This window comes from Typopeltis vanoorti, chromosome 12, assembly GCF_054136105.1.
Source record: "Typopeltis vanoorti isolate ZY-2024b chromosome 12, IOZ_Tvanoo_1.0, whole genome shotgun sequence".
Taxonomy (NCBI): domain Eukaryota; kingdom Metazoa; phylum Arthropoda; class Arachnida; order Uropygi; family Thelyphonidae; genus Typopeltis; species Typopeltis vanoorti.
Window position 1 is genome coordinate 110876335 of NC_143560.1, and position 22225 is coordinate 110898559.

At 34.7% G+C, this 22225-nt stretch overlaps 1 protein-coding gene across 1 annotated transcript in view; it reads left to right on the forward strand.

Annotated features, from left to right (window-relative positions):
* shot (dystonin-like protein short stop) overlaps positions 1 to 22225 on the forward strand; it is a 1304552-nt gene that overhangs the window by 577635 nt on the left and 704692 nt on the right. The window contains exons 39-41 of the mRNA XM_090402172.1: positions 722 to 1180; positions 6455 to 6626; positions 18176 to 18295. Of these exons, the coding sequence (XP_090258298.1) occupies positions 722 to 1180; positions 6455 to 6626; positions 18176 to 18295 (751 nt within the window). The remainder of the gene's footprint in view (positions 1 to 721; positions 1181 to 6454; positions 6627 to 18175; positions 18296 to 22225) is intronic.

Below are 22225 nucleotides of genomic sequence, written 5' to 3' on the forward strand. Positions count from 1 at the left end.
TATCCTGTGATGTGTCATATGTTTTTCAGTCTCCAGGCATTCTTAACAAAGCCACGCTACATCTACCATTATCCACCAAATTTGATGCTTTGTGGCTTCTCTTTCTTGTCAAGGATGAATGGAAGGGGAAACAATTCTAAGACGTTGATATATAACAATTGAACAGCAATGAGACATTTCCAGTGTCCTTAGAACAGTGCATTATACATTGGAAGGACCTCTGGAATTGTTGCATACCATAAGGTGGATCATAATTTGAAGGAGATCATTATTTGAAGGAGATCATAATTTGAAGTGGATCATAATTTTAATTATGCTTCATTTTTTTTTTTTTTTAATTTTTTTTTTATACTATATATAAAATCTGTAAACTCTAAACCTCAGATATCATTGTTTTTCTCACATGCTATGTTTTTCTGTTATCAATTACATTTTTGTAACCTTACTATACTAGCAATATCATGGTCAGAATTGCTTGTTTTTAATTTTAGTCATTTAATATTGATTTTTTTATCTTTTAATATTTATATCTGTTGAATTTACTTGCATTTTATGATACATGTAGTATTTGTTTCATTCAAAATTTTAAATATTATGAATTAAGATCAATTGCTTTAGGTATAGAGCCATTTAAAATCTGAAATATTAATGAGCTAGTTTTATTATTAACAGTGAAGTAGATAAGGTTGTTTGTGTAATTTTTAATAAATTCTATATACAGATTTCAGGAACATTGGGAACTTTTGAAACGATGGTTGTTAGATTTGAGGAGTGGATAATTAATATATTTGAAAAAGTACATAGGCATGACATTTCTAAGATGGAAGCTGAAGAATATTCATCTGTGATTGAAGATGCCATGAATGAGCGAAACACTAGAAAAGATGATTTTGAAGAAATGATTAGAAAGGGCAAAAATCTGATAAGTAAGAGAGATGTGACTGATACCATAGTAATAAAAGAAAAACTCAAGGTGCTTGACCAGCAGTGGAAAGAATTAGGAGATGCACTTGCAGATAAGCAGAGACAAAATAAAGTTCGTGCTGAGCAGCTCTCGGCCTATGAAATTCTTAGAGCAAAAGTTTTAGAGTGGCTTATTAATATGGAAAAGAAAATTGGAAATTTAGAACCTGTGGGGATAGAAAAAGAATTACTTCGAAGACAGTCTTTGGAAATTAAGGTATGTGCTTGACATCTTATGTTTACAAACAATAGTTCCATTTAGAGAATATGACACTTATTAATGAAATAAATGTGACATTAAATATTTTTCACTTTATGGCCTTAAATATGTATATGGTATGTGAACTAATATTTAGAAATAAAGATGGTAGGAATAAAATCCTTTTGGGTAGGACTGTTTTCTTATATATCTTTCATGTTACTTCCTTATTCTTAATAAATATTACCATCAAATTCTTGACATGTATTCTCAAGGGATGTGTAGGTGATAATATTATATGATTCATATTTGTAAATTTAGGGACACAAAAACACACGTGTTGAACAGATTATTTTATTAATTACTAATAAAATAAAACTTGACGTTTCGACTTCTGTATCGAGGTCATCATCGGAAGAATACAAATGCATAAGGAACCAAGCTACATGCTTATGCCCTGTACCGGTAAACTAAATCTACTTAGTTAATTAATCCTTTTCTCTAACCTGACCTCTAGTGATAAAAAAAAAAATAAATAAATAAATAAAAATATAATAAAAAATAAAATAAATAAATACAACTACAATAAACTGCTAAAGTCCTCATGTATTAATATTCTTCTGGATAGTTCTGATTGTTATAATATGATTTCTTTGTTGCTGTTGAATGTTACAAACACATTACCAGGTTGTCTTCTTGTAGTGGGATTTTTCTATGGCTAGTTTAGGTTGTTATACAGGTTGTAGATGGGTCCTCCACATTCTTGAAATGGTTAGGCCGTCATTTTTGTTGAGATTTGGGTTGTGTTTGACCTTCTCTCACTCATAATGTAGAACAGTAATTCAGCTCCTAGGAGCTAGGTTTCGCATTATAGGGAAATATCAAGAATAGTGATCAGAGCTTGCTCCACCCTTACCATGAGTTACCTCAGTGTTGCACTCCCTAAAAGGTCAGTTGTAACACTATCCAGGTATTTGCTTACGCTTGGACTTGCCGAACTTTATATATTTACTATATTCGGCATGAAACTCTTTGAGTTTCTTATTCGGCTATGAAACAATATGGGATGTAATATCCCTTAACTTTAATACGTAGATTTCGTTTACCGGTATAGAGGGCATGAGTATGTAGCTTGGTTCCTTATACACTTGTATTCTTCAGATGATGACCTCGATACAGGGGTCGAAACGTCAAGTTTTATTTTATTAGTAATTAATAAAATAATCTGTTCAACATGTATGTTTTTGTGTCACTAAATTTACAAATATGAGTGCTGATCACCATGTAACCTTAAAAGAAAGAATATTATATGATTGTTTTTCTTATCATTTCCTCTGAACAGTTTCAAAATACAGTCGAGTCTCTTTTTATGCGGTAGATATGTTCCACAGAAAACTGCATATAAAAAAACACACAAAAAAGGCCTAACTTAGGTTGAAAAATTAGGGATATGTTCCATAATTTTCTAAAACCGCATAAAACCGAAGCAGTGAATTAAACTAAACCTAAAATCACATAAAAAAGTTTATGAAAATTCAAAAAAATTTAGGAAAATAAGAATGAAAGTTTGTTTTAAAGCTTTATTCATTTAATTTTATTGAAAAGTAACAATTTTTTTTTTTTTTTTTTTTACATTTTGTCATCAGAATTATCATCGCTATTAGACAATATTCGGCAACGTTTGCGAACTGGTGCAAAATCACTTTCATCACCAGAAGAGATAGTCAGCGCATCAGATCTATATGGTAAAGGCAATGATTTTTCACAAACAGAATTAGCTTCACCCTCATTTTGTGCTGATTTGTTTTCTTCTGACAATGTAATCAGTGATTAAACTTTGCGATGATGATTTCACTAATTTTTTATACAGCTCACGATATCCAGACATACAGTTCTTCAGCTCACGTTGGAATTTAAAGGCTCATTCAGAATTTTTGTCATTAACAAGAAAATGGTTTTCCAATTTATTGCACAGTTCAAGACCTTCTCGAATTATATTTGCAGTGAGAGGGAGAGGTTTTTCTTCTGCTTGACTATCGTTTTCTGGATCTTTGACGATATCTAAAGTTAATCGATATCCAATAATATCATTGTCACTTAAGGCATTATCCACATGCTTGTTATGAAACCATAGTGGCGTGCTTTTTTCAAAGAAATAGGCCTACAGATTTAAATTTTAATATGAATAAGAGACAAGGGACTTTGTTTAATTTTGGTGTTAAGAAATCTCTTATTGAAGGTGTTTGTTATGCAACAGATAGTGATTCATCCACCTCCAGCCTACAAAGCAATCTCCAGGATGTACAAAGGGAGGGGAAAACTATCAGCCCACAAGAGAAAAAATCTGCATTCACTCGTAAGTAGTTATATTATAAATTTTTGGTGATCACAATGGGATATGTCAATGAAAATCAACACAAATTAATTTAATGTTATGTTTAATTAATTATTAATTAATAATAATAAATTAGCTAAATTAACAATTGATTATTAATTAATATATTACAAAATAACCAAGGTGTTCCATGAAAATTTCAGGATTTGTGAAGTGTTCCGTTGTAGGAAAAGTTTGGGAAACGCTGGATTACCCTATTATCAGAATGGATTCTCCTTCTGTTGACATGTGCAGAAGTGTCGAAAGGTCTCGTATATGTGGACGTACTATACTGCATAACTGCAAATCCGCATAAAAAGAGACCTGTTATTTGTCAAAACCCTAATAATGCTCCACATTTTAGTCTAAGATGCTGCTTACTGAATCAGTCCACCTACTCGGGTGGTCTGAAAAGTTCTCAGCCTTGACCATAAATAGCAACACTATTGACAAGATTTTTTTTTTTTTTTTGTAAGTTGGTACATCTGCCATAAGCATTTATTTGAAATTGAAAGTCATTCTATGAAGTAGTTTTTTTTATATAGCTGTCAGAAGCCAAAGTGCTGTCTGTATCCCTTGAAATGGTGAAATTGAGTATCGTGCAGTTATAACCTTCTTTGTAAAAGAAGGTTTAATGCCAAAAGAAATTCATCTGAAGGTTCATAAAAGGTTATGGGCTCCCCCTTCTCCTTCGTTTTTGGCAATTAAGAAATGGGCTGCCAAGTTTAAACGTGGCCGTACCAGCCTTGAAGATGATCCTCGTGAAGGATGACCAAAAAGTGTAACAACACCAGGAATCATTGATCAGTGCACAATATGGTATTGGATGACCAGTGAATCAAAGTGCATGAAATTGCTGAGACTATAGGCATTTCAAAAGAATGTGTAGGATACATTTTTCATGAAGAATTGCAAATGAAAAAGCTTTGCACAAGATGGGTGTGCTGCACTGATCAAAAACACACTTGCATGAAAACTTCTGAACAGTGCTTGGAGCATTTTGAGAAGATTAAAACTGATTTTGTGCATTGATTTATTACTATGGATGAGACTTGGATTCACCAGTACACACCAGAATCCAAACAACAGTGAAAACAGTGGACAGAAGCCGGTTGTTCAGCACCAAAGAAGACAAGGTCATGGCATCAGTGTTTTGGGATGTTAAAGGCATTTTGTTTATTAGTCATCTTGAAAAGGGTAAAACAATAACCAGGAAATATTATTCTGATCTTTTAACCAGACTAGACAAAAAAAAATTCGTGAGAAAAGACCTGGTTTGCAGAAGGAAAAAAATCATCTTTAATCAGGACAATGCACCTGCCCACAAAGGTGTTTTGGCAATGGGAAAATTAAGGGATCTGCACTATGAATTGTTGCAACATCCCCCCTATTCTCCACATTTGGCTCCCTCTGACTTCTATCTCTTCCCAAAACTAAAAATCTTTCTTGCTGGTCAGCATTTTTCTTCGAATCAAGAGGTGATTGCAGCTGTAGAGGAGTATTTTACAGATCTTACTGAAAACCACTACAGGGACGGGATAATGGCGCTGGAGTATCACTGGAATAAATGTGTTAGTCTTAAGGGAGATTATGTTGAAAATAAAAATAATTTTGAAATTGTAAATTCGTTTTTTCATTGTTAGGCCGAGAACATTTCGGACCAGACATAGTCTTCTTCTAGTTTTTTACCTGTCATCAATCACCTTTTGAATTAACAGTCTCTCTTCCCTGTTTACGTAACCACACCACCTTAGATTAACTTCATTTTTAATGTGTTTCTGCCATTTGTTCACCTGCCCTACATCCCCCCCCCCCCCCCATAGAACTTATGTAACTGTAGTCTCTAATCTTTGATCAACCATTTTATTTGTAACCCTATCTCAGATCCACATTTTCAAGTTGGTTTAAACACTGTCGTATATTGTTACTTTGTCTTGACTAAATTCTCTCTTACTCCATTTAATTTTTTTCATGCTGTCTTCTACCATATCTTGTTTCCTTTATTATCTTGACATTTTACATATAATTTGCCGGTTTAACTAAATATTGTGCTAAAACACCTGAACTGTTTAACTTGTTCTATAGGTTCTTCATTCAGAATGTGTTCCATATTCCTTCCTATTTTCATAGTTCTCCCATTTTATTGCTATAGCATGCCCATGCTTTAGAGATCTCCACTTGGAAACCTGCCAAGAATAGTCGATTCATGCTGAAGGGGAGAAAGAAATGAAGGACGTACGAATTGGTCGCCGACTCGTGAAATCCCATGTGTTATAAGTAAAATTTTCCAACTGTTATACAAGCAACATAGTTAACTACAATGATCATAAAACAGAAGTTAATTTTCTGACGTGTGATAATAAACAACTGATCCCACAATATGGATTGATTACCCTATTATCGGAATGGATTCTCCTTTTTGTGACATGCGCAGAAGTGTCGAAGACTCTAATCTGTGGGCAAGCTATAATGTTCATGCATAATTTCTACTGTCATTTATTTAAAAGTTTAACATCATTTACATTTAGTAAACAGTTGAACTTAATATTTCTAATTTTGATATCTGGCTTAATGTCACTTTCTTTCATAACATAATCCATATTGATAATGATTAACATTCACTCTTGTCTTGCACCCAATTTTATATAAAACACCTTATAATAAGGATCTGTATTGAAGTTTTGTACATCTTGAAAACGTAGATCTAGAATGTGTTAGTAATGATTAATCCATGTTCTAAAGAGAAATAGAAAAGAATTAACATTCTCGTTAGTTCTGCTTTTCTCTTTCTTATTAGTATTTCATATTAATTTGAGTATCCATAAAATGAAAACATGTTAAAAAGGTCATTAATTTCTATTTATCCATTTAATTAAATGGAGAGGATAATAATACTGAAAGGTACTTTCTGTTTCAAGTGCTTAATTAAGGAGCATGCTGATTATTCTCCAACTATTGAAAAAGTAAACAGTCTTGGAAATAATTATGATTCTGTGTTGCGGGGTGAAATATCATATAATAGGTATGGGAGTCCAGTAAGGAAATCTCCAACTAGTCCAACACGCACATCCCCATTGCGTGAGTTTGCAGGTATTATTGCTTTCTAAAATTATATATAGTTCTTTTGTTACATATTATATGTATTTCTTAGCCTTTTTAAAAATTTCAGTTTATTTCAATAAATTTGTAATTACGTGCATTAATTTTTGTAGCTTTTCAGGTAAAATTACTTTTGTAAGAAAGTGCTATTGTGTTTTTGCTATTTGTGGGAATTCATTTGCTTTCAGTGAAGAAGAATTGGCATTCAAAATCTATGTTAGTTAGTTTTAAATCTGTTCATAATTTTAAATTTTATTCTGAACAGTATTTTTAATATAATAGGAATTACTTGAACAGGAATTCGGTTTACTTCCAAAATGATGAAAATTAACTGTAATATATTTAATATTGTGAAAGTATTTTGATGTAAGATATTGTTATTTTGAATGGATAAATGTGTTATTTATTAAACAAATAGGAAATGAAGGCTATTAATAATATTCATTATTTAGTGTTGAAATCTAATCCATTTTTAACTATAGCAGTGGAGTTGGAATGACTCATATTTTTTTATTATTATTTTTATGGATATTTAGCCTATTATTGTTTAGGAGTGCCCATCATACCCAGTGTCATTGAAACCCACTAAATCTCTACTGAACTAAATAGAGATTTAGTGGGTGAGCAGCAATATAAAGCAAGAACTGCAAAAAAAAAGAAAGTATTGTGAAAGGAGTATAAACAGAAAAGTGATCAGCATACTCATGAGCAATATAAACTGCAAGCAAGAAAAATAATAAGTATGGTAAGGAAGGCTAAATCAAATTTTGAAAGAAATTAGCTAAGCAGGCCAAAGTAAATCCAAAAGAGTTTTTTTGCTAACTCTCTGTAACTCTCTGTTTCTACCACTCAATCCAACAACTACAATGAACTGCAACTACACCAATGCCATCCATCACCACTAGTATTTCCACAGACAATCACAAACATCTATGTCCACGGTGGGATTCGAACCTGCAGCCTTTTGGCTGGAGAGCATATATGCTAACCACTTGGCCAACCAGGCCAGCTTTAATGTTAAATCTAGTGTCAGACAAGGATGTACATTATCCCCTCTATTATTCATTATATATATGCATCACATTATGAAGGAAAGTGGTATTAAACCTGATATCCAAATTGAAGGTGTTAATTTTAGCTCTTTGCTTTATGTGGATGATGTTATTCTTTTAAATAAATACAGCACAAGTCTACAAGATTTCTTTACTAAATTGAATAAGTGTTGTAATAAATTTGGTATGAAAATCAGTAATAACAAGACAAATACAATGAAAATAGGCAGAAACATTGTAAATATCAACTGCATTGTGAATGGAGAACCTATAGAACAAGTAAAACATTTGAGCTGCTTAGACATGATTTTTAATAAGATGGTTATTAAATATGCAAATAGACAACAGAATCAATAAAGCTGGTATGGTTTGAAGTCAACTGAATAAATTTATATGGAATAAGAGAGAAATTAGTCAAAGCACTAAATTAGCTGTGTACAAAACAGTGTTCAAACCAATTTTAACTTATGCATCTAAGGAGCTGGGTCAGAAGTAAAATGCTTGACCAAAGACTAGAGACCACAGATATTGAGCGTCCTGAGAAATATTAGGGGCATGAACAGATGGCATCAATGGCAATATCATATTAAAAACGAAGATATTAGGAAAGAACTTGACATTGTCAGCATCCAGGAATGCATTAGCAGAGCTAATCTCAGGTGGTGTGGTTACTTAAACAGAATGGGAGAGGAAAGATTAGCAAAACAAGTGTTGAAAAAGACCCTGAGGAAGGGTCTGTGTTATAGGTGGATTGATACAGTACAAAGTGCCGTAGAAGACAGAAATATAAGATCTGATAATGTTGGAATCTTGACAGGTAACAGACTGATTTGGAGGAAATTTGTAGATAGGAAGTTAGTAATGATGTAAATTTTTCATTAGTACTATCACATCCTGTACACCCCTTTAGGGTACAAGGCAGGAATTTAATAATGATGGGCTCAAATAAGTTTTTGAATAGTTTTTGGTTGAATTTTGTACCATTCCTCTTGAAAAACATCTTGAAGTTGTTTTAAAGATGTTGGAGATGCAAATCTGTTTCTTATGCTAGTTTACTAAACTGACCAATGTGGTTAAAATACATTCAAATCTGGTGATTGTGCTGGCCAGGGGAGATGCTGAAGTTCAACTTCATGTTCTTCAAACTGCAACGGTACATTCCAAGCTGAAAATGTGAATGTGGACATTTTCATCTTGGAATACTGCAGTGTTGTTTGAAATGACATTTGAATCATGGGATGAACTTTATTGCCTAAAATTCCAAATAGTCACGTGCAGTAATTCTTCCATGAACAGTAATATTGGGACCAGCAGAGGAATTCTGTGATATTATGGAATTATTGTGGAATAACAAAGCAGGGTGATTATGACTACCTGAGAAGACAGCTTTCAGCAGAACATTGGTATAAGAATTTTGAAGGGAGAGATGTTGTTGGTGCATAGGAGGTGACCAAAGGATGTTGTAAGAAAGCAGTATCTGAATGTACACCTAGTCAGAAGGATGAATCATGTAAGAGTTAGATGAATGAATAACTTCATTAAGCAGGAGCTGCACACAAGGAAAAGGTCTTGGAGGTATTATAAACAAAATGCTGATCAGTATGCCTGCAAGCAGTATAAGTATAAGGTACAGGCAAGAAGAGTGACTGGTATGGTAAGGAAGGGCAAAGCTAATTATCAGAGAAAGCTATCTGATGAGACCAAATAAACCCTAAGGAGTTCTTTCACTATGTGACAAGTAAAGGGAGGAATGGCTATGGAAGGTCCATAGTCATTCTTTAAAAAGTGCTGATGGTGAGTAGGTAACGAGCAAACCAAATACAGGAATACCTCGATTATCGCGGCTTCGATTATCGCAATTCTCGATTTATCGCGGTTTATAATTTGATATCAAAATTCCAATTATTGCGCTCCAAATTCGAATTATCGCGGCCACGAGATGTAGCCTACTACATATGCAACCAGTTTGAGTCGCCACTCTCCAGGTATCGCTCTCTTGTAGTGCTTCGTTTTTATCCGACGGCACCTTCTTACCAGTAACTATCCGCCCTTGCCTGAAGTACATGTGGATATTTATTTCTCATTGTTATTTACCCGTACAATGAATGCTAAAAGAAACAAGGATGATTTCACGTCTACAGCTATCAAGAAGAAACGTAGAATGATCAGCTTAGAAGATAAGTTGCATATGATAAATAAGTATGAAGCAGGCATTACCAAAGCCAAAATTTCAAGCGAGCATGGTCTAAATGAATCAACTGTTTGCCATATTTTAGACCACGCTGCAAACTCTAGGGTTTCGATCTAGGACTAAAAGAAATTGAAAAAGGTGATGTTCAGGACCTGCTTCAGTCACATGATAAGGAGCTGGATGATGAAGACCTAATTAACCTCGAGAGAGAATGTTCTTACGATGCTCAAATGGATGATAATGACGAACAAATTGACTTGGCGCCGAAGGAATTTACCCTCAAAGAAATGGACAAAATGTTTAGAATTGCTGAAAATTTTAAAGAAAAAATCTTGAACGATGATCCTAATCTCGAGCGGTCACTGAAAGTTCGTCAGGAAATTGAAAATTCCATCCATTGCTACTGAGTTTTATACGAAAAAAAAAGAAAGAAAAAATTCCACCAGACAACTCTACACCAATTTTTATCCAAGAAAGAATAATTGTATGTACTGTATGTACTTATATATAAATAAAGATCAAAGAATAATCTTGTTTTTCTTAATGAACCTTCATTTTTTACTTAACACGTTTAGCACATTTCTTTTTTACTTGATATATAAAATTTAATTAATAGATTTGAAAAATCCTTGGCATTGATCACCCATTTTACATGCATTATTTATCCTTATTATCGCGGATTCGATTATTGCGGTATTTTTCATGGCAACAATAACCGCGGTAATCTGGATATTCCTGTAGTTGAATTACTGAGTGAAGATTTTGTATCAGTGTGCTATCTACGGATGACATTGCAATGCCACATGTGACATGCACTGATAGTAGAATGAAAATTGAAGAAGCGGAGGTGCTTAAAATATTTCAGATCCTGAATACGAATACAGCCATGGGATTAGATGCCATATCAGCCCATGTATTACAAGAATGTGCAAGGGAATTCATATCTCCTCTGACCAAGTGCTTAATAAGACAGAAGCATCAATCACCATCTCAGGATTGGTAGTTGAGATATTGGAGAAATTGATGAAAGGCAGAATCCAAGTCTGGGTGGATAGGAATATGATACTCTATAAGGGGCAGCATGGTTTGTGAAGGGGTAGTTTTTGCCTTAGTATTTGCTTACTTTTTATAATCAAGTGATAATGGAGTTGGATAAGATAATTTCTTCTCATTGATATTGCTAGACTTTACAGAAGCATTATATAAGATTTACAGTTCCACACAGAACTCTGTTGCATAAATTGGAGCAAATGGAGATGGATTTGAATCTGGTAATTGGATTAGAGAGTGACTGGTGGACAGACACCCAAGAGTGGTTTATGTATGGTTAAGTCCAAGAGAAGGTAAGTGGTCAGTTGTGTACCAGACGGCTCATTACTTGGTCCTCTCTTGTTTAATTTATATATCACTGATATAGGAAATGATTTTACAGGAAATATTTAGCTGTTTTCTAACAATGCTAAACTGCGAAGAGCAATAGTAAATGAAAGTGAGGCAGAGATCCTCTAGTTAGACTTAAACAGACAAGGAAAATGGCTGCCAGTTTAATGTGGCCAAGTGTTAGGTGATACACTTTGGGAAGAGATCAGAAGCTGTGTACTATATTGGTGGAGTCAAACTGCAGGTGAAGCCAGTGACTTGGGTATGATTGTGGACATGGATTTGAAGTTTAGAGGGCATATCGTGAAGGTAACCAAAACAGCACATCAGATTACGTTGTTGAAGAACACACTAAAAAGCAGGGACAGAGAGGTTATTTTTCTTCTATATAAGGTCTCAATAAGTCTACATCTGTTCACAGATCAGTACTCATGGATTCCATTGTGATGAAGTTGTGGAGTGATAAAGACTGTGGCAGATCTGTGAAATGTTCTATATGAGAATTGATAGGGAGCATTCCAAAGACCTGCCACAATCTTGAACTGTTTGTAATCTTGAAAAATTAGCTGATATGCAAAAACGAGGAGACATGATTGCGACATTTAAGTTGTGAAAAGTTTTATTAGATTGACACTGAAAACTTATTCAGTACATGACAAGAAGATAGAGAACAAGGAGTCACCAGTGGAAGTTATGTAAAAATATGGTTAGCAAGGGTGTTAGGATTAAGTTATTTGCTTTGGAGGGTGGTGAATGGATGGAATGGGTTGCCAATGGTGGTTAGATGCTTCATCAGTGAATGAGGTTAAGAAGTATGATAGGTATTGTGTGAATGATGGATCTTCCACGATGAGTCTTCTGACTCCATGGAGATAATTGTATAATAATAATATTGCTGCCCAGACTATCACAGAACAATTCCCATGCTTTACTGTTGAAACTATAAGAAGAAAACAGCACTTTTAAAAATTTTATTACAAAATAATTAAATTCATGCAAACACTCTTAGCTTGACAAACAAACCACAAAATATATATTTGCCACTGATTTTTAATTGATATATTATCATGCATATACGTGTATTATCTATGCATGCCTTTTTTTTTTTCATAAGCCAAAATATGTTAAATGTTTTTGCTTATAATAAAATAAGTTTTTAATAAATAAATCATGTTTAAAAGTATTAACTTTTATTTAGTAAAAGCAATTAGTTTGAACATTACCAGGTAACTTTCTTTTTCTGAAGTGTTTGAAATATTTAAAATTAATACATCATAGAAATTATGGAAACAACTACTGTGCTAGAGGAAAATTTGAATTTAATATAAACCAAAATAATTACTCGATGTTTCGACTTTACATTAAGGTCATCATCTGGAGTATACATACATATACACAGAAACAAGATACTCTACAATCCACATGGTAGGCTAAAGTTACTGGTCAACCATTAAAATTATTGGCCTGAACCTCTGGTGGAATTTTAAAAAAATAAATAAATAAAAAATAAAAAAAAAACTTGCTACATCAAAGCTAGAGTCCTGTTATTATTATCTGTTTGGTTACAAAATTAAATTAAGTTAGAGAGCAACATCAACATCATCATCATCATCATCAAATTCCTGCCATGTACCCTCAAGGGGTGTACAGGACATGTTCATAAAAAAAAATCACTCATATAAGTATACATATAAATTAAAACAAACTAGTATGGATGGTGGCCAATAAAAATTGAAAAATTGCTTAGAGTCCTGAACTCAGGGTTTGCTGGAAAATGAAGTGGGCTGAATGTGTGCCATCCAAATTCTTGGGATTTTTATGCCTTTGGATCTTTATGATTAACTGTCCTAATCTTAACATTATTGTTAAGATTAGGGCAGTTGATCAAAATTTCACAGGCTTCTTTAAATTTCCGTTCATACCAGGTTTTTGTATGATGTAAAGAACAAGTACTTTTTCTAATCAGTCTAGTGTAGGGTGTTAAGAGCATGATCTTGAGAGGCCTGCTTCACCCTATCTGTAAAAAAAGAACACAACACATTATATTTAACAATTTTGGTGAAGTGGGCCTCTCAGATCATGCTCTTAACACCCTTCACCAAATTGATTGGAAGTTACGTAAGATTGCTGTTAGCAGAACGACCAGTTTGACCATAATAACATAAACCACAAGAGCAGGGGATTTTGTAAACGCCAGGATAAATATAAATAAAAACTCCACCCACCTGTACAAATAGGTACGTACCTACTTTTGCATTTAGTTAAATTGTTGAAAGGACTGACAGACTCTTCACACTTCATATATTAACAACTGAACATTTTGTTCCTAAGATAAGACGTCCACTTTTACAAAGATGAAAGTCTGGCAAACTTCAATGTCTTCTTTCTTTTTTACAAAAGTTTCCACTGAAGTAATAACCCTATTGGAAGATACACTTTTGAAAAGCTGTTGTACTCTTATAACATTTTGTGAATTCAGATGACTTTGCCTACCAAGAACATGTGCCTGTCTATAAACATTAGAAGAAAGAGCCATGAGCACTTTTTTAATGTGGCTCCAACCCACATGAGGTTTATTTGTAAACCTATAGTACATTTGTACTGTGGGTGGGCTAATGGATTTTTTCCTATTTTTTTAATTCATTGTGTATTTTTTCTTGGTATTTTTTTATTTATTTTTTACCTAATCCAGAAATCCTGTTCTAGAGACGAAACTTATCCATTACAACTAGGACTCTGGGAAAGATACATTGATGATGCATTCTTGATATGAGGTTATAGTCGGGCCACCCTCCAAGAGTGCTAAAATCATCTGAACAACCTACATCCAAAAGCAAATTCAGAGCAGAGTTAGAAAGTGTTTATCTTCCCTTTCTGGATGTTTGTCTTACTCAGTATTTAGTCAGACTGAAGATTATAATATACAGAACCAACCTGCACTAATAGATATTTCTGTGCTCGGTCTCATCATTATTGACCCCCTAAACTACAGATAATGTCAATATGAGGAGTCCAAGCTAATATTACATTAATGATGGTGCTGAAGAAATAACCGAAGAACTCATTTTCTTCTGGCCACATTCCAGAAGAATGGCTATAACAACAGAATTGTTGCATTCTTTTGTTTCATCCTGAAATATGCAATGAAATTGATAATCACAAAATAAGATATGCCTTTCACTACACACTCCACCATCACCACCACCATACATCAGTTCTATTCCAACCAAATTAGCAAAAATTCTCAAGAAGTACAAACTTCAAACTGCATTCAGACTGCTGATCAATCTATGATCCTTGCTTTGTCTGGTGAAACCAAAGCACTGCCTGAAGATACCCATGTGTTAACTTTACTGCCTGTGGTGTGATTGGAATGTCTCATGTCATGGACAAATTGAAAAATCCATAGAACTGCATAATAGAGGATCACATTAATGGCATCATAACAGGAGAGATCCAGTCTCTTGGCTTTATGTAGTTATTAAATTTTGCAAATCCAAAAGACAACCAATTTACTTGTGACAAGAAAGTAAAGTGGGATGTATTGGAGATGTTATGTTCATGTTACCATGAAATTCTGTGGAGTCTAGTAACAAAAACATACTAGAATCCACAGAAATAATACTCAACCCTAATCATCTGAAAGTAAATTTCAACTGCAACTTATCAGACTGATATTCAATTACAATTCATTGGTAAAAGTTATTGTGAAAATGACACCATGCCTGCACATTCAATAGTGTCAAGTCCAAAATATTTTCAAATTATAGTATTGTTTTTTTACGAAGATAGAGAACTTCTTGTAAAATGGCCTGAAAACCTTTCTCTAAACCTGATACATAATCCAAAACTCCCTGCATCTTTCAACAGTGGCAGATGGGAACGAGGCTATAACCCTGACCTCATATTTGTTAGCTCAAAAATATCCAACATTTGTGTTAAAAAGGTTTTAAATTCCATTCCACATACTCAACATAGACCTGTAACGCTTCATTTCAACCCAGCCATTATGCCTAACACAGTCCCTTACAGGCGACGATTTAACTTCAAAAAAAGCTAATTGGAAGGGTTTCATAGAAGATCTCAACTGCTCCATAGAACAGTACCTCCGAATCCTCAAGAATATCCCAAATTCATAAAAATATTGAGGAAAATCTCCACCAAATCCCCCGAGGATGCCCCACCAACTACATTCCAGGCCTTTCCAGTGACATACAAGCCCAGTAGGCTAATTATTTACAGTTTTGCAACACCAACTCCTTCTCAGAGGAGACTATCCAAGCAGGAGAAAAATTATGCTCCAAGATGGCAGAGGAAAGGTGTTCCTCATGGAAAAAAGAAATAGAAGCCCTTGGTATGACCCATAGTAGCAGAAAGGCATGGAACTTTATCAACAGAATTAGGAAGGATTTCACTAAGCCATATAAGCATCCACAGGTAACAACTAATCAAATTGCTCACCAGCTGCTGCTGAATGGAAAATTTCCTAAAAAGCACCCAAAACCTAAGATACTTAGAACCCCAAGTGAGAAACAAAATATGATTAACTCAGATTTCACCATTACTGAACTCAATGCTGCCATAAATCTATTAAAACCTAGAATATCTGCAGGCATTGATATCTGTAATGAACAAATGAAACATTTTGGATCCAGGACTAAAGAGTGATTATTAAAACTATACAACACTTGCCTCAGAACCCTAAGGATGCCAACTATCTGAGAGGCATGCTAAAGTGGTGGCCTTTCTGAAACCAGGGAAAACTCCAACCAAAGCAAAAAATTGCAGACCTATATCATTACTCAGCAACTTCTTCAAAGTCTATGAACAATTTTATTAAATTTTGAATAGGCTACAACCCCTAATCGAACCCCATCTTATTGCTGAGCAGGCTGGTTTTAGACCAGACAAATCCTGCACATCACAAATTTTCAGCCTCATTCAATATTTAGAAAATGGTAGGAGCAGTCTGTGTAGACCTAAATGCAGCATATGATACCATAAACTATCTCACACTCAGAAATAAAATATACAGAATAACTAGAGACTATCGCCTTGTTCTCCTGATCCAATCATTCTTGGAAAACAGATGCTTTTTTGTGGACATGGGGGTAGGAAAAGCCGCTGGCATCCCCCAAAAAAACACTCCCCCCAGGGGAGTGTGTTATCACCATTACTTTTCAACATTTATGTCAATGATCTCTCCGTCTTTCCAGGAACTAGAAATTTTATCTATGCTGATGACCTTGCCATAGCTATTCAATATCAAAACATTTCAAGTCCATTGAAACTACTCTATCACTTTCCTTAAAAAGTCTAACCACATATAGCAATCAATTAAAACCAAACCCCTTGAAAACCCAGATAGGCCTTTTCCACCTTAACAATAAGGAAGCAAACAGGAAGCTACAGATTTCTTGGGGAGGTTCTAATTTAGAACATTCATGGAACCCAATATACCTCGGTGTGACTCTCGATCATGCCCTTTCATATAAAACACACATAGAAAAAACAAAGCAAAAGTGAATGCAAGAAACAACATACTAAGAAAGCTTGCCTCCTCTAAATGGGGTGCAGACCCTAGCACACTGAGATCTTCTGCCTTGACTCTTTGCCATTCTTCTGCTGAATATGCCTGCCATGCTGAAAAACTTGACCCAGCATTGAATGAAAGCTTCTGCTTAATTACAGGATGCCTGAAACCAACATCACTAAAAGACCTGTATACTTTGGCTGGTATTGCACCCCCTTCAATTCAAAGATCTGCATTCTCAGCTGATGAAAGAAGCAGACAAATGAATGATGAACACCACCCACTATTCGGCCAGACCACAGTGCCCCAAAGACAAAGATCGCGACATAGCTTCCTAGCAACTGCCTAAAACCTTCCAGAGATGAGACTTCAACAGTGGCCTACACTATACTCTGAGAATAATAACGGTATTCCAACAGCCGAACATCTTCCACGTGGTGTCCACCTAGACTGGCACTTCGAACTACAGGACGTTGCAAATGAAACCTCATGAAATGGGGCTACCTCGCCGCTGGACCAGATAATTATGAGTGTAGGACAAGCCAATCCATGGAACACCTTTTTTTCTTGTCCCTTTCTTCAATCACCTTGCACAAAAGAGGACCTTATATTCCTGCACAGAAAGAGCAATTGATTGCACAAGATACTGGAGGAACATCTGACCATATTTATTGTATATAACTTATGTATAGTTTCTTTCTTCGTATTTTACTTGTTATTTCCTCTTTATAATTCACCTATCAAATTTAAGCTGTTCTCATTTGTAATGTATCCTAATTTGTTGTAAATAATGTTGTACCACTTGTGTTTGGATACAAAATAAATAAATTGTTTTTTTTTACCATAATGGTAGTTATATTTCTTATGTTTTGTTGTGTTTCTCTGAATCTTATCTTTTGTGTATGTTTGTTCTTGATGAAGTCCTCAAGAGTTGAACCAAACTAGTTACGCTTTTTAAAATAAGAACATTCAGTTTTTTGTGTTTTGTTTGGTTTCCTAGTCATATAAAAATTATATGTATATATAGTATAAAATAGCTACAGTCTTGCTTACTAAGCTGAATGTTATGTATTTGTCATTTTTCAACATGGCCAGAGGGGAATCATTCCCAGCAATTCAATAGGATTCTCAGGGGAAGAATGAGTAATGTGGTCTTGAAATTTTCAATAGTTAAATAAAAGTGAATTTTTAGTAGAGTTGGCTATGGTGATTTGACTCTACACCTGATATAATGCTGGTACTAGATGATTTATAATGAAAAGCTTGTAAAAACAGTATCTTTTATTTTTTTTACTGTGCTTTTGCATTTTTTTTTTTAATAAAAGTAAAATATTCTGTAACCAGAATTGACTACATTGTTAGAATAAGTTTATTATTTTTCTAGATATTCACAGATCACCAGATTTTCAGGTCTTGCCAGGAAAGATAGCTAGTCCTGTGTCTAGTTCATCAAGTGGTTTTGGGAGTCCAAGAAGTTCAGCAGACAATCTGGGTGGTATTGAAGGTAGGCAGAAAAAAACATACAATTGAGATTGTGTATTATTACAAAAAAAATCTTCTAACATCAAATAAGCCTTCAGAAATTCATTCAAAGTTTTACAGATAATCGCGCTCTGAAAAGTGCAAAAAAAAAAGTTTCGTAACAAATTCAGCGGGAACCACTGAATTTGTTAGATAATTATTTGACATTAGGCGAGTAGTCTGTTAGAATACAGGGACAAAACCGGAATTTTTTTTTTAAATCAGAAACAAAAGAACCTGATCATTTATTAGTAAATCAGATCTTTTATATAAATATTTCAAAGTTAAATATTAATTCAAGATAATAGAAAAAGAATTCTAAATAACATCAACTCACCTTTTTTGTGAGCAATTGATATTATTTAGAATCCTTTCTTGCTCTGATTCTGTAATTTTGTCAACATTCTTCATTTTTCAAGAATTTGATCACAGATGCATAAAAGAAGTTCTTTTTTATGTTCTTTAATGCAAGAACATAAAACATTATATCACGGCAGACATAATTTGTAGCAAGAAATAGTGATGCATTAAAAAGGGAGGACCTACTCTGTGAACGTGTATTTCAGTCACTGTTCAATAAATACTGAAATAAATATTCTTGATTGGCTATTTATAATTTGCGAAAAAATCTGCAGATGTAAGGAAACTCTGAGGAGCTTATTGACAATTGGTTCTCATAATTTCATTATATCTTTATGTTCCATCATATTTACTATTGAGATGTTATTAAATTGATGTGATTTGAAAAATTTTATCTCCCATGTAACTCAGCAATATATGAGCAGTTGATATATACATTGCTTGGAAAAAAGTCAACTAACACCATAGTGTGTGGAACAAACAACCATGGTGCCTACTGTAATAAAATGTTGGACTCCTTTTGCTGTGATGACTGCAGCAATCCTATGGGACATACTTCCCACAAGTATACAATAGTGATCAATTGGAATTTTAGACCATTCTTCCTGTAGGCATGTAATGAGGTCCTGGACTGTTGTCAGGCAGGCATCCATTGACGTCAGTGCTCTAGTTCATACCACAGATGTTCAATAGGGTTGAGATCAAGTTCTGTGGAGGCCATTCAAGTGTGGTGATGTTCATGTCCACAAACCACACAGTTACAGCAGCAGCCTTATGATATGGTGCATTGTCTTATTGAAAGAGAAGTCGTCAGTTCCATAGAAATACCATAAAGTAGGAAGCATTGCATTGTCCCCATTATTCAGATAATTCTCAGAGTTCAATGTTTGTGGCACCACAAATAGGTCCAAGGCCAAATCAGGAAAAACAGGATCAGACCATCACACCTCCAAATTTCATAGTTGTGGTTATACACTCTGGTAAGAGATGTTCATTGGGCATCCACCTACCACGTTAGTTCAGGTAATGTGGGGTTTGCATATTTTGGTTCTACCATGGGAACCCATGTTGTGAGCCTCGGTTTTGAATGTCTTTGTGCAGATTCGTGTTCCAGTCGATGCGAAATCTGTATTCAACATGCCAGCTGACGAATGGCACTTTTCACATATTATCCTTCATAGCACCTGTCTCATTCGATGAGTGTAGTGGATCATCCACTGTAGGTAGCACTTGCAGTTGACTCCCTGTGCTTCCATCTCAGTATTATATCAGTGTTTGTTCATCTGTAATGGTCAGCAGTTTGCCAAACAAATAGGCTTGCAACATTGAATCCCATGACAATACCTCTTTCAAACAATGTCGGTTCCCTTCTCGCAGCCATTTCAACTGGACACAATTGCACTGATTTGGGAGCATCATATTCCTCCAATTTATACCAACTAGAAATGTGTGATTAATTACATGGCACAATGCACTTTGCCCTTCAGGCAGTGTCCCTTGACTTCTTTCCAAGCATTGTATACACATTATGTTGCAATAAGTCTGGACAACACTGTATTCCAGAGAAGCCTAAATTGCACACATGCATGCATTCATTCCGTTGCACACACACACACACACACACACACACGCTACTTCTGTAATGTGGATCTCTTTGTGATATGTAATACTAAATATGTTTAACTTCTGCATTTTTTGTTATCCTTATGAAATTGTTTCAGTCTAATCACAAAGTAATTATAATAATAAAGCATTCTGCTAGAGTTTTTCTCTTCATTGCATATTTCATCAGAAATGTAATTTTTCTAGCAAGAATTTGAAAATAGAATTCTTGAGACTTAACCTCATGTTAAGGGAATCATTATTAATTATTGTTAAAATGATAGGTTATGATGGAAAGCACAGAGAAATAAAGAAATTTGTATGATGGGTCAACATGATTTAAACTATTTCCATGAAATTCATGGACATAGGTTATGATGGAATTATCAGCAAACAGCTAAAGATTACCAAATAAGTCACCCAACAACAGTCCAAGAATAGAATCCTGAGGCATACCGCTGATTTCCTTCCATTTCTGAGACACTGCTCCATCATACATTACATGCTCTGTTGTTCAGAACTCCAACTTCAATCTATTATCCAATGCCATCTTCTACAGATTACACACCAAACTGTCATGTGGTAATTATAAAATGTCTTTAATATCCTTATAGAAGGTAAGCAGACTGCTAACATTTGCCCTTCACAAACCAATGCTGACCATCATAGAGAATCCTAGTCCTTCAACCCAAAACTGCAGATATATAGACTTGTCTGTAATTGGAAACTTCTCTCCTAGAACCATGCTTGTAAAATGTCACTATTATGCCTTCTTTCCACTCCTTAGAAACCTTTCTCGTTGTAAGACTTTCATAAAATAATAATGTCAAAGGCATATTATTTCTTCCTCTTCTTCTTCTTCCCATAATCCATAATAGGACCAATGAATAGATATCAGGAAATATTCCTCTCAGACATCTTTCACTCGATCCTTGATTCACACTGAGCTTGAAGCTCTGGAAGTGAAGTGTATGTCCAATTTTTTGTACTACATCCAGTTTATTCTAGGTGTGACTCTTTTTCGAGTTCCTAGAATATGAGGGTGGTCTGAGAAGTTCTCGGCATCGGCTATAGATGGCAACAGTATTGGCAAGATATTTTTTTCCCAAGTTAGTACATCTGTCATAAGCATCAATGTGAAATCGCAAGTTATTCTATCAAGTAGTTTGTTTTACACAGCTGTCTGAAGCAAAAGCGTTGTCTGTATCCTTTGAAATGGATAAAATTGAGTATTGTGCGGTTGTAAAAGTCTTTGTAAAAGAAGGTTTAATGCCAAAAGAAATTCATTCGAAGTTCATAAAAGTTTATGGGCACTCTTCTCTTTCGTTTTTGACAATTAAGAAATGGACTGCCGAGTTTAAACGTGGCAATACCAGCCTTGAAGATGATCCATGTGAAGGACGTCCAAAAAGTGTAACAAAACCAGAAATCATTGATCAAGTGCATGATATGGTATTGGATTACTGGTGAGTCAAAGTGCATGAATTGCTGAGACTATATGCATTTCAGAAGAACGTGTAGGATATATTTTGCATGAAGAATTGCAAATGAAAAAGCTTTGCACAAGATGGGTGCGTGCTTGCTCACAGCAGTTCAAAAACCCGCTCGCATGAAAATCTCTGAACAGTGCTTGGAGCATTTTAACAAGGATAAAACTGATTTTGTGCATCGATTTATTAATATAGATAAGACTTGGATTCACTATTACACACCAGAATTCAAACAGCAGTGAAAACAGTGGACAGAAGCTGGTCCACTGAATCTACAGCAGGTCTCCAAGGTGAACAGCCTCTAGTTGATAGAGTAATATAGGTAAGGGAATTGGGAAAGGCACATCTGTAACCTTAGGACAAGGATTGGCTCTGAGGACTGTACAAGTCAAGCTGGGTTTCTAAGCAGGTATACTATTACATTAGGACTAGGGAGAACTATCCAGTAATGAAATGGTTGA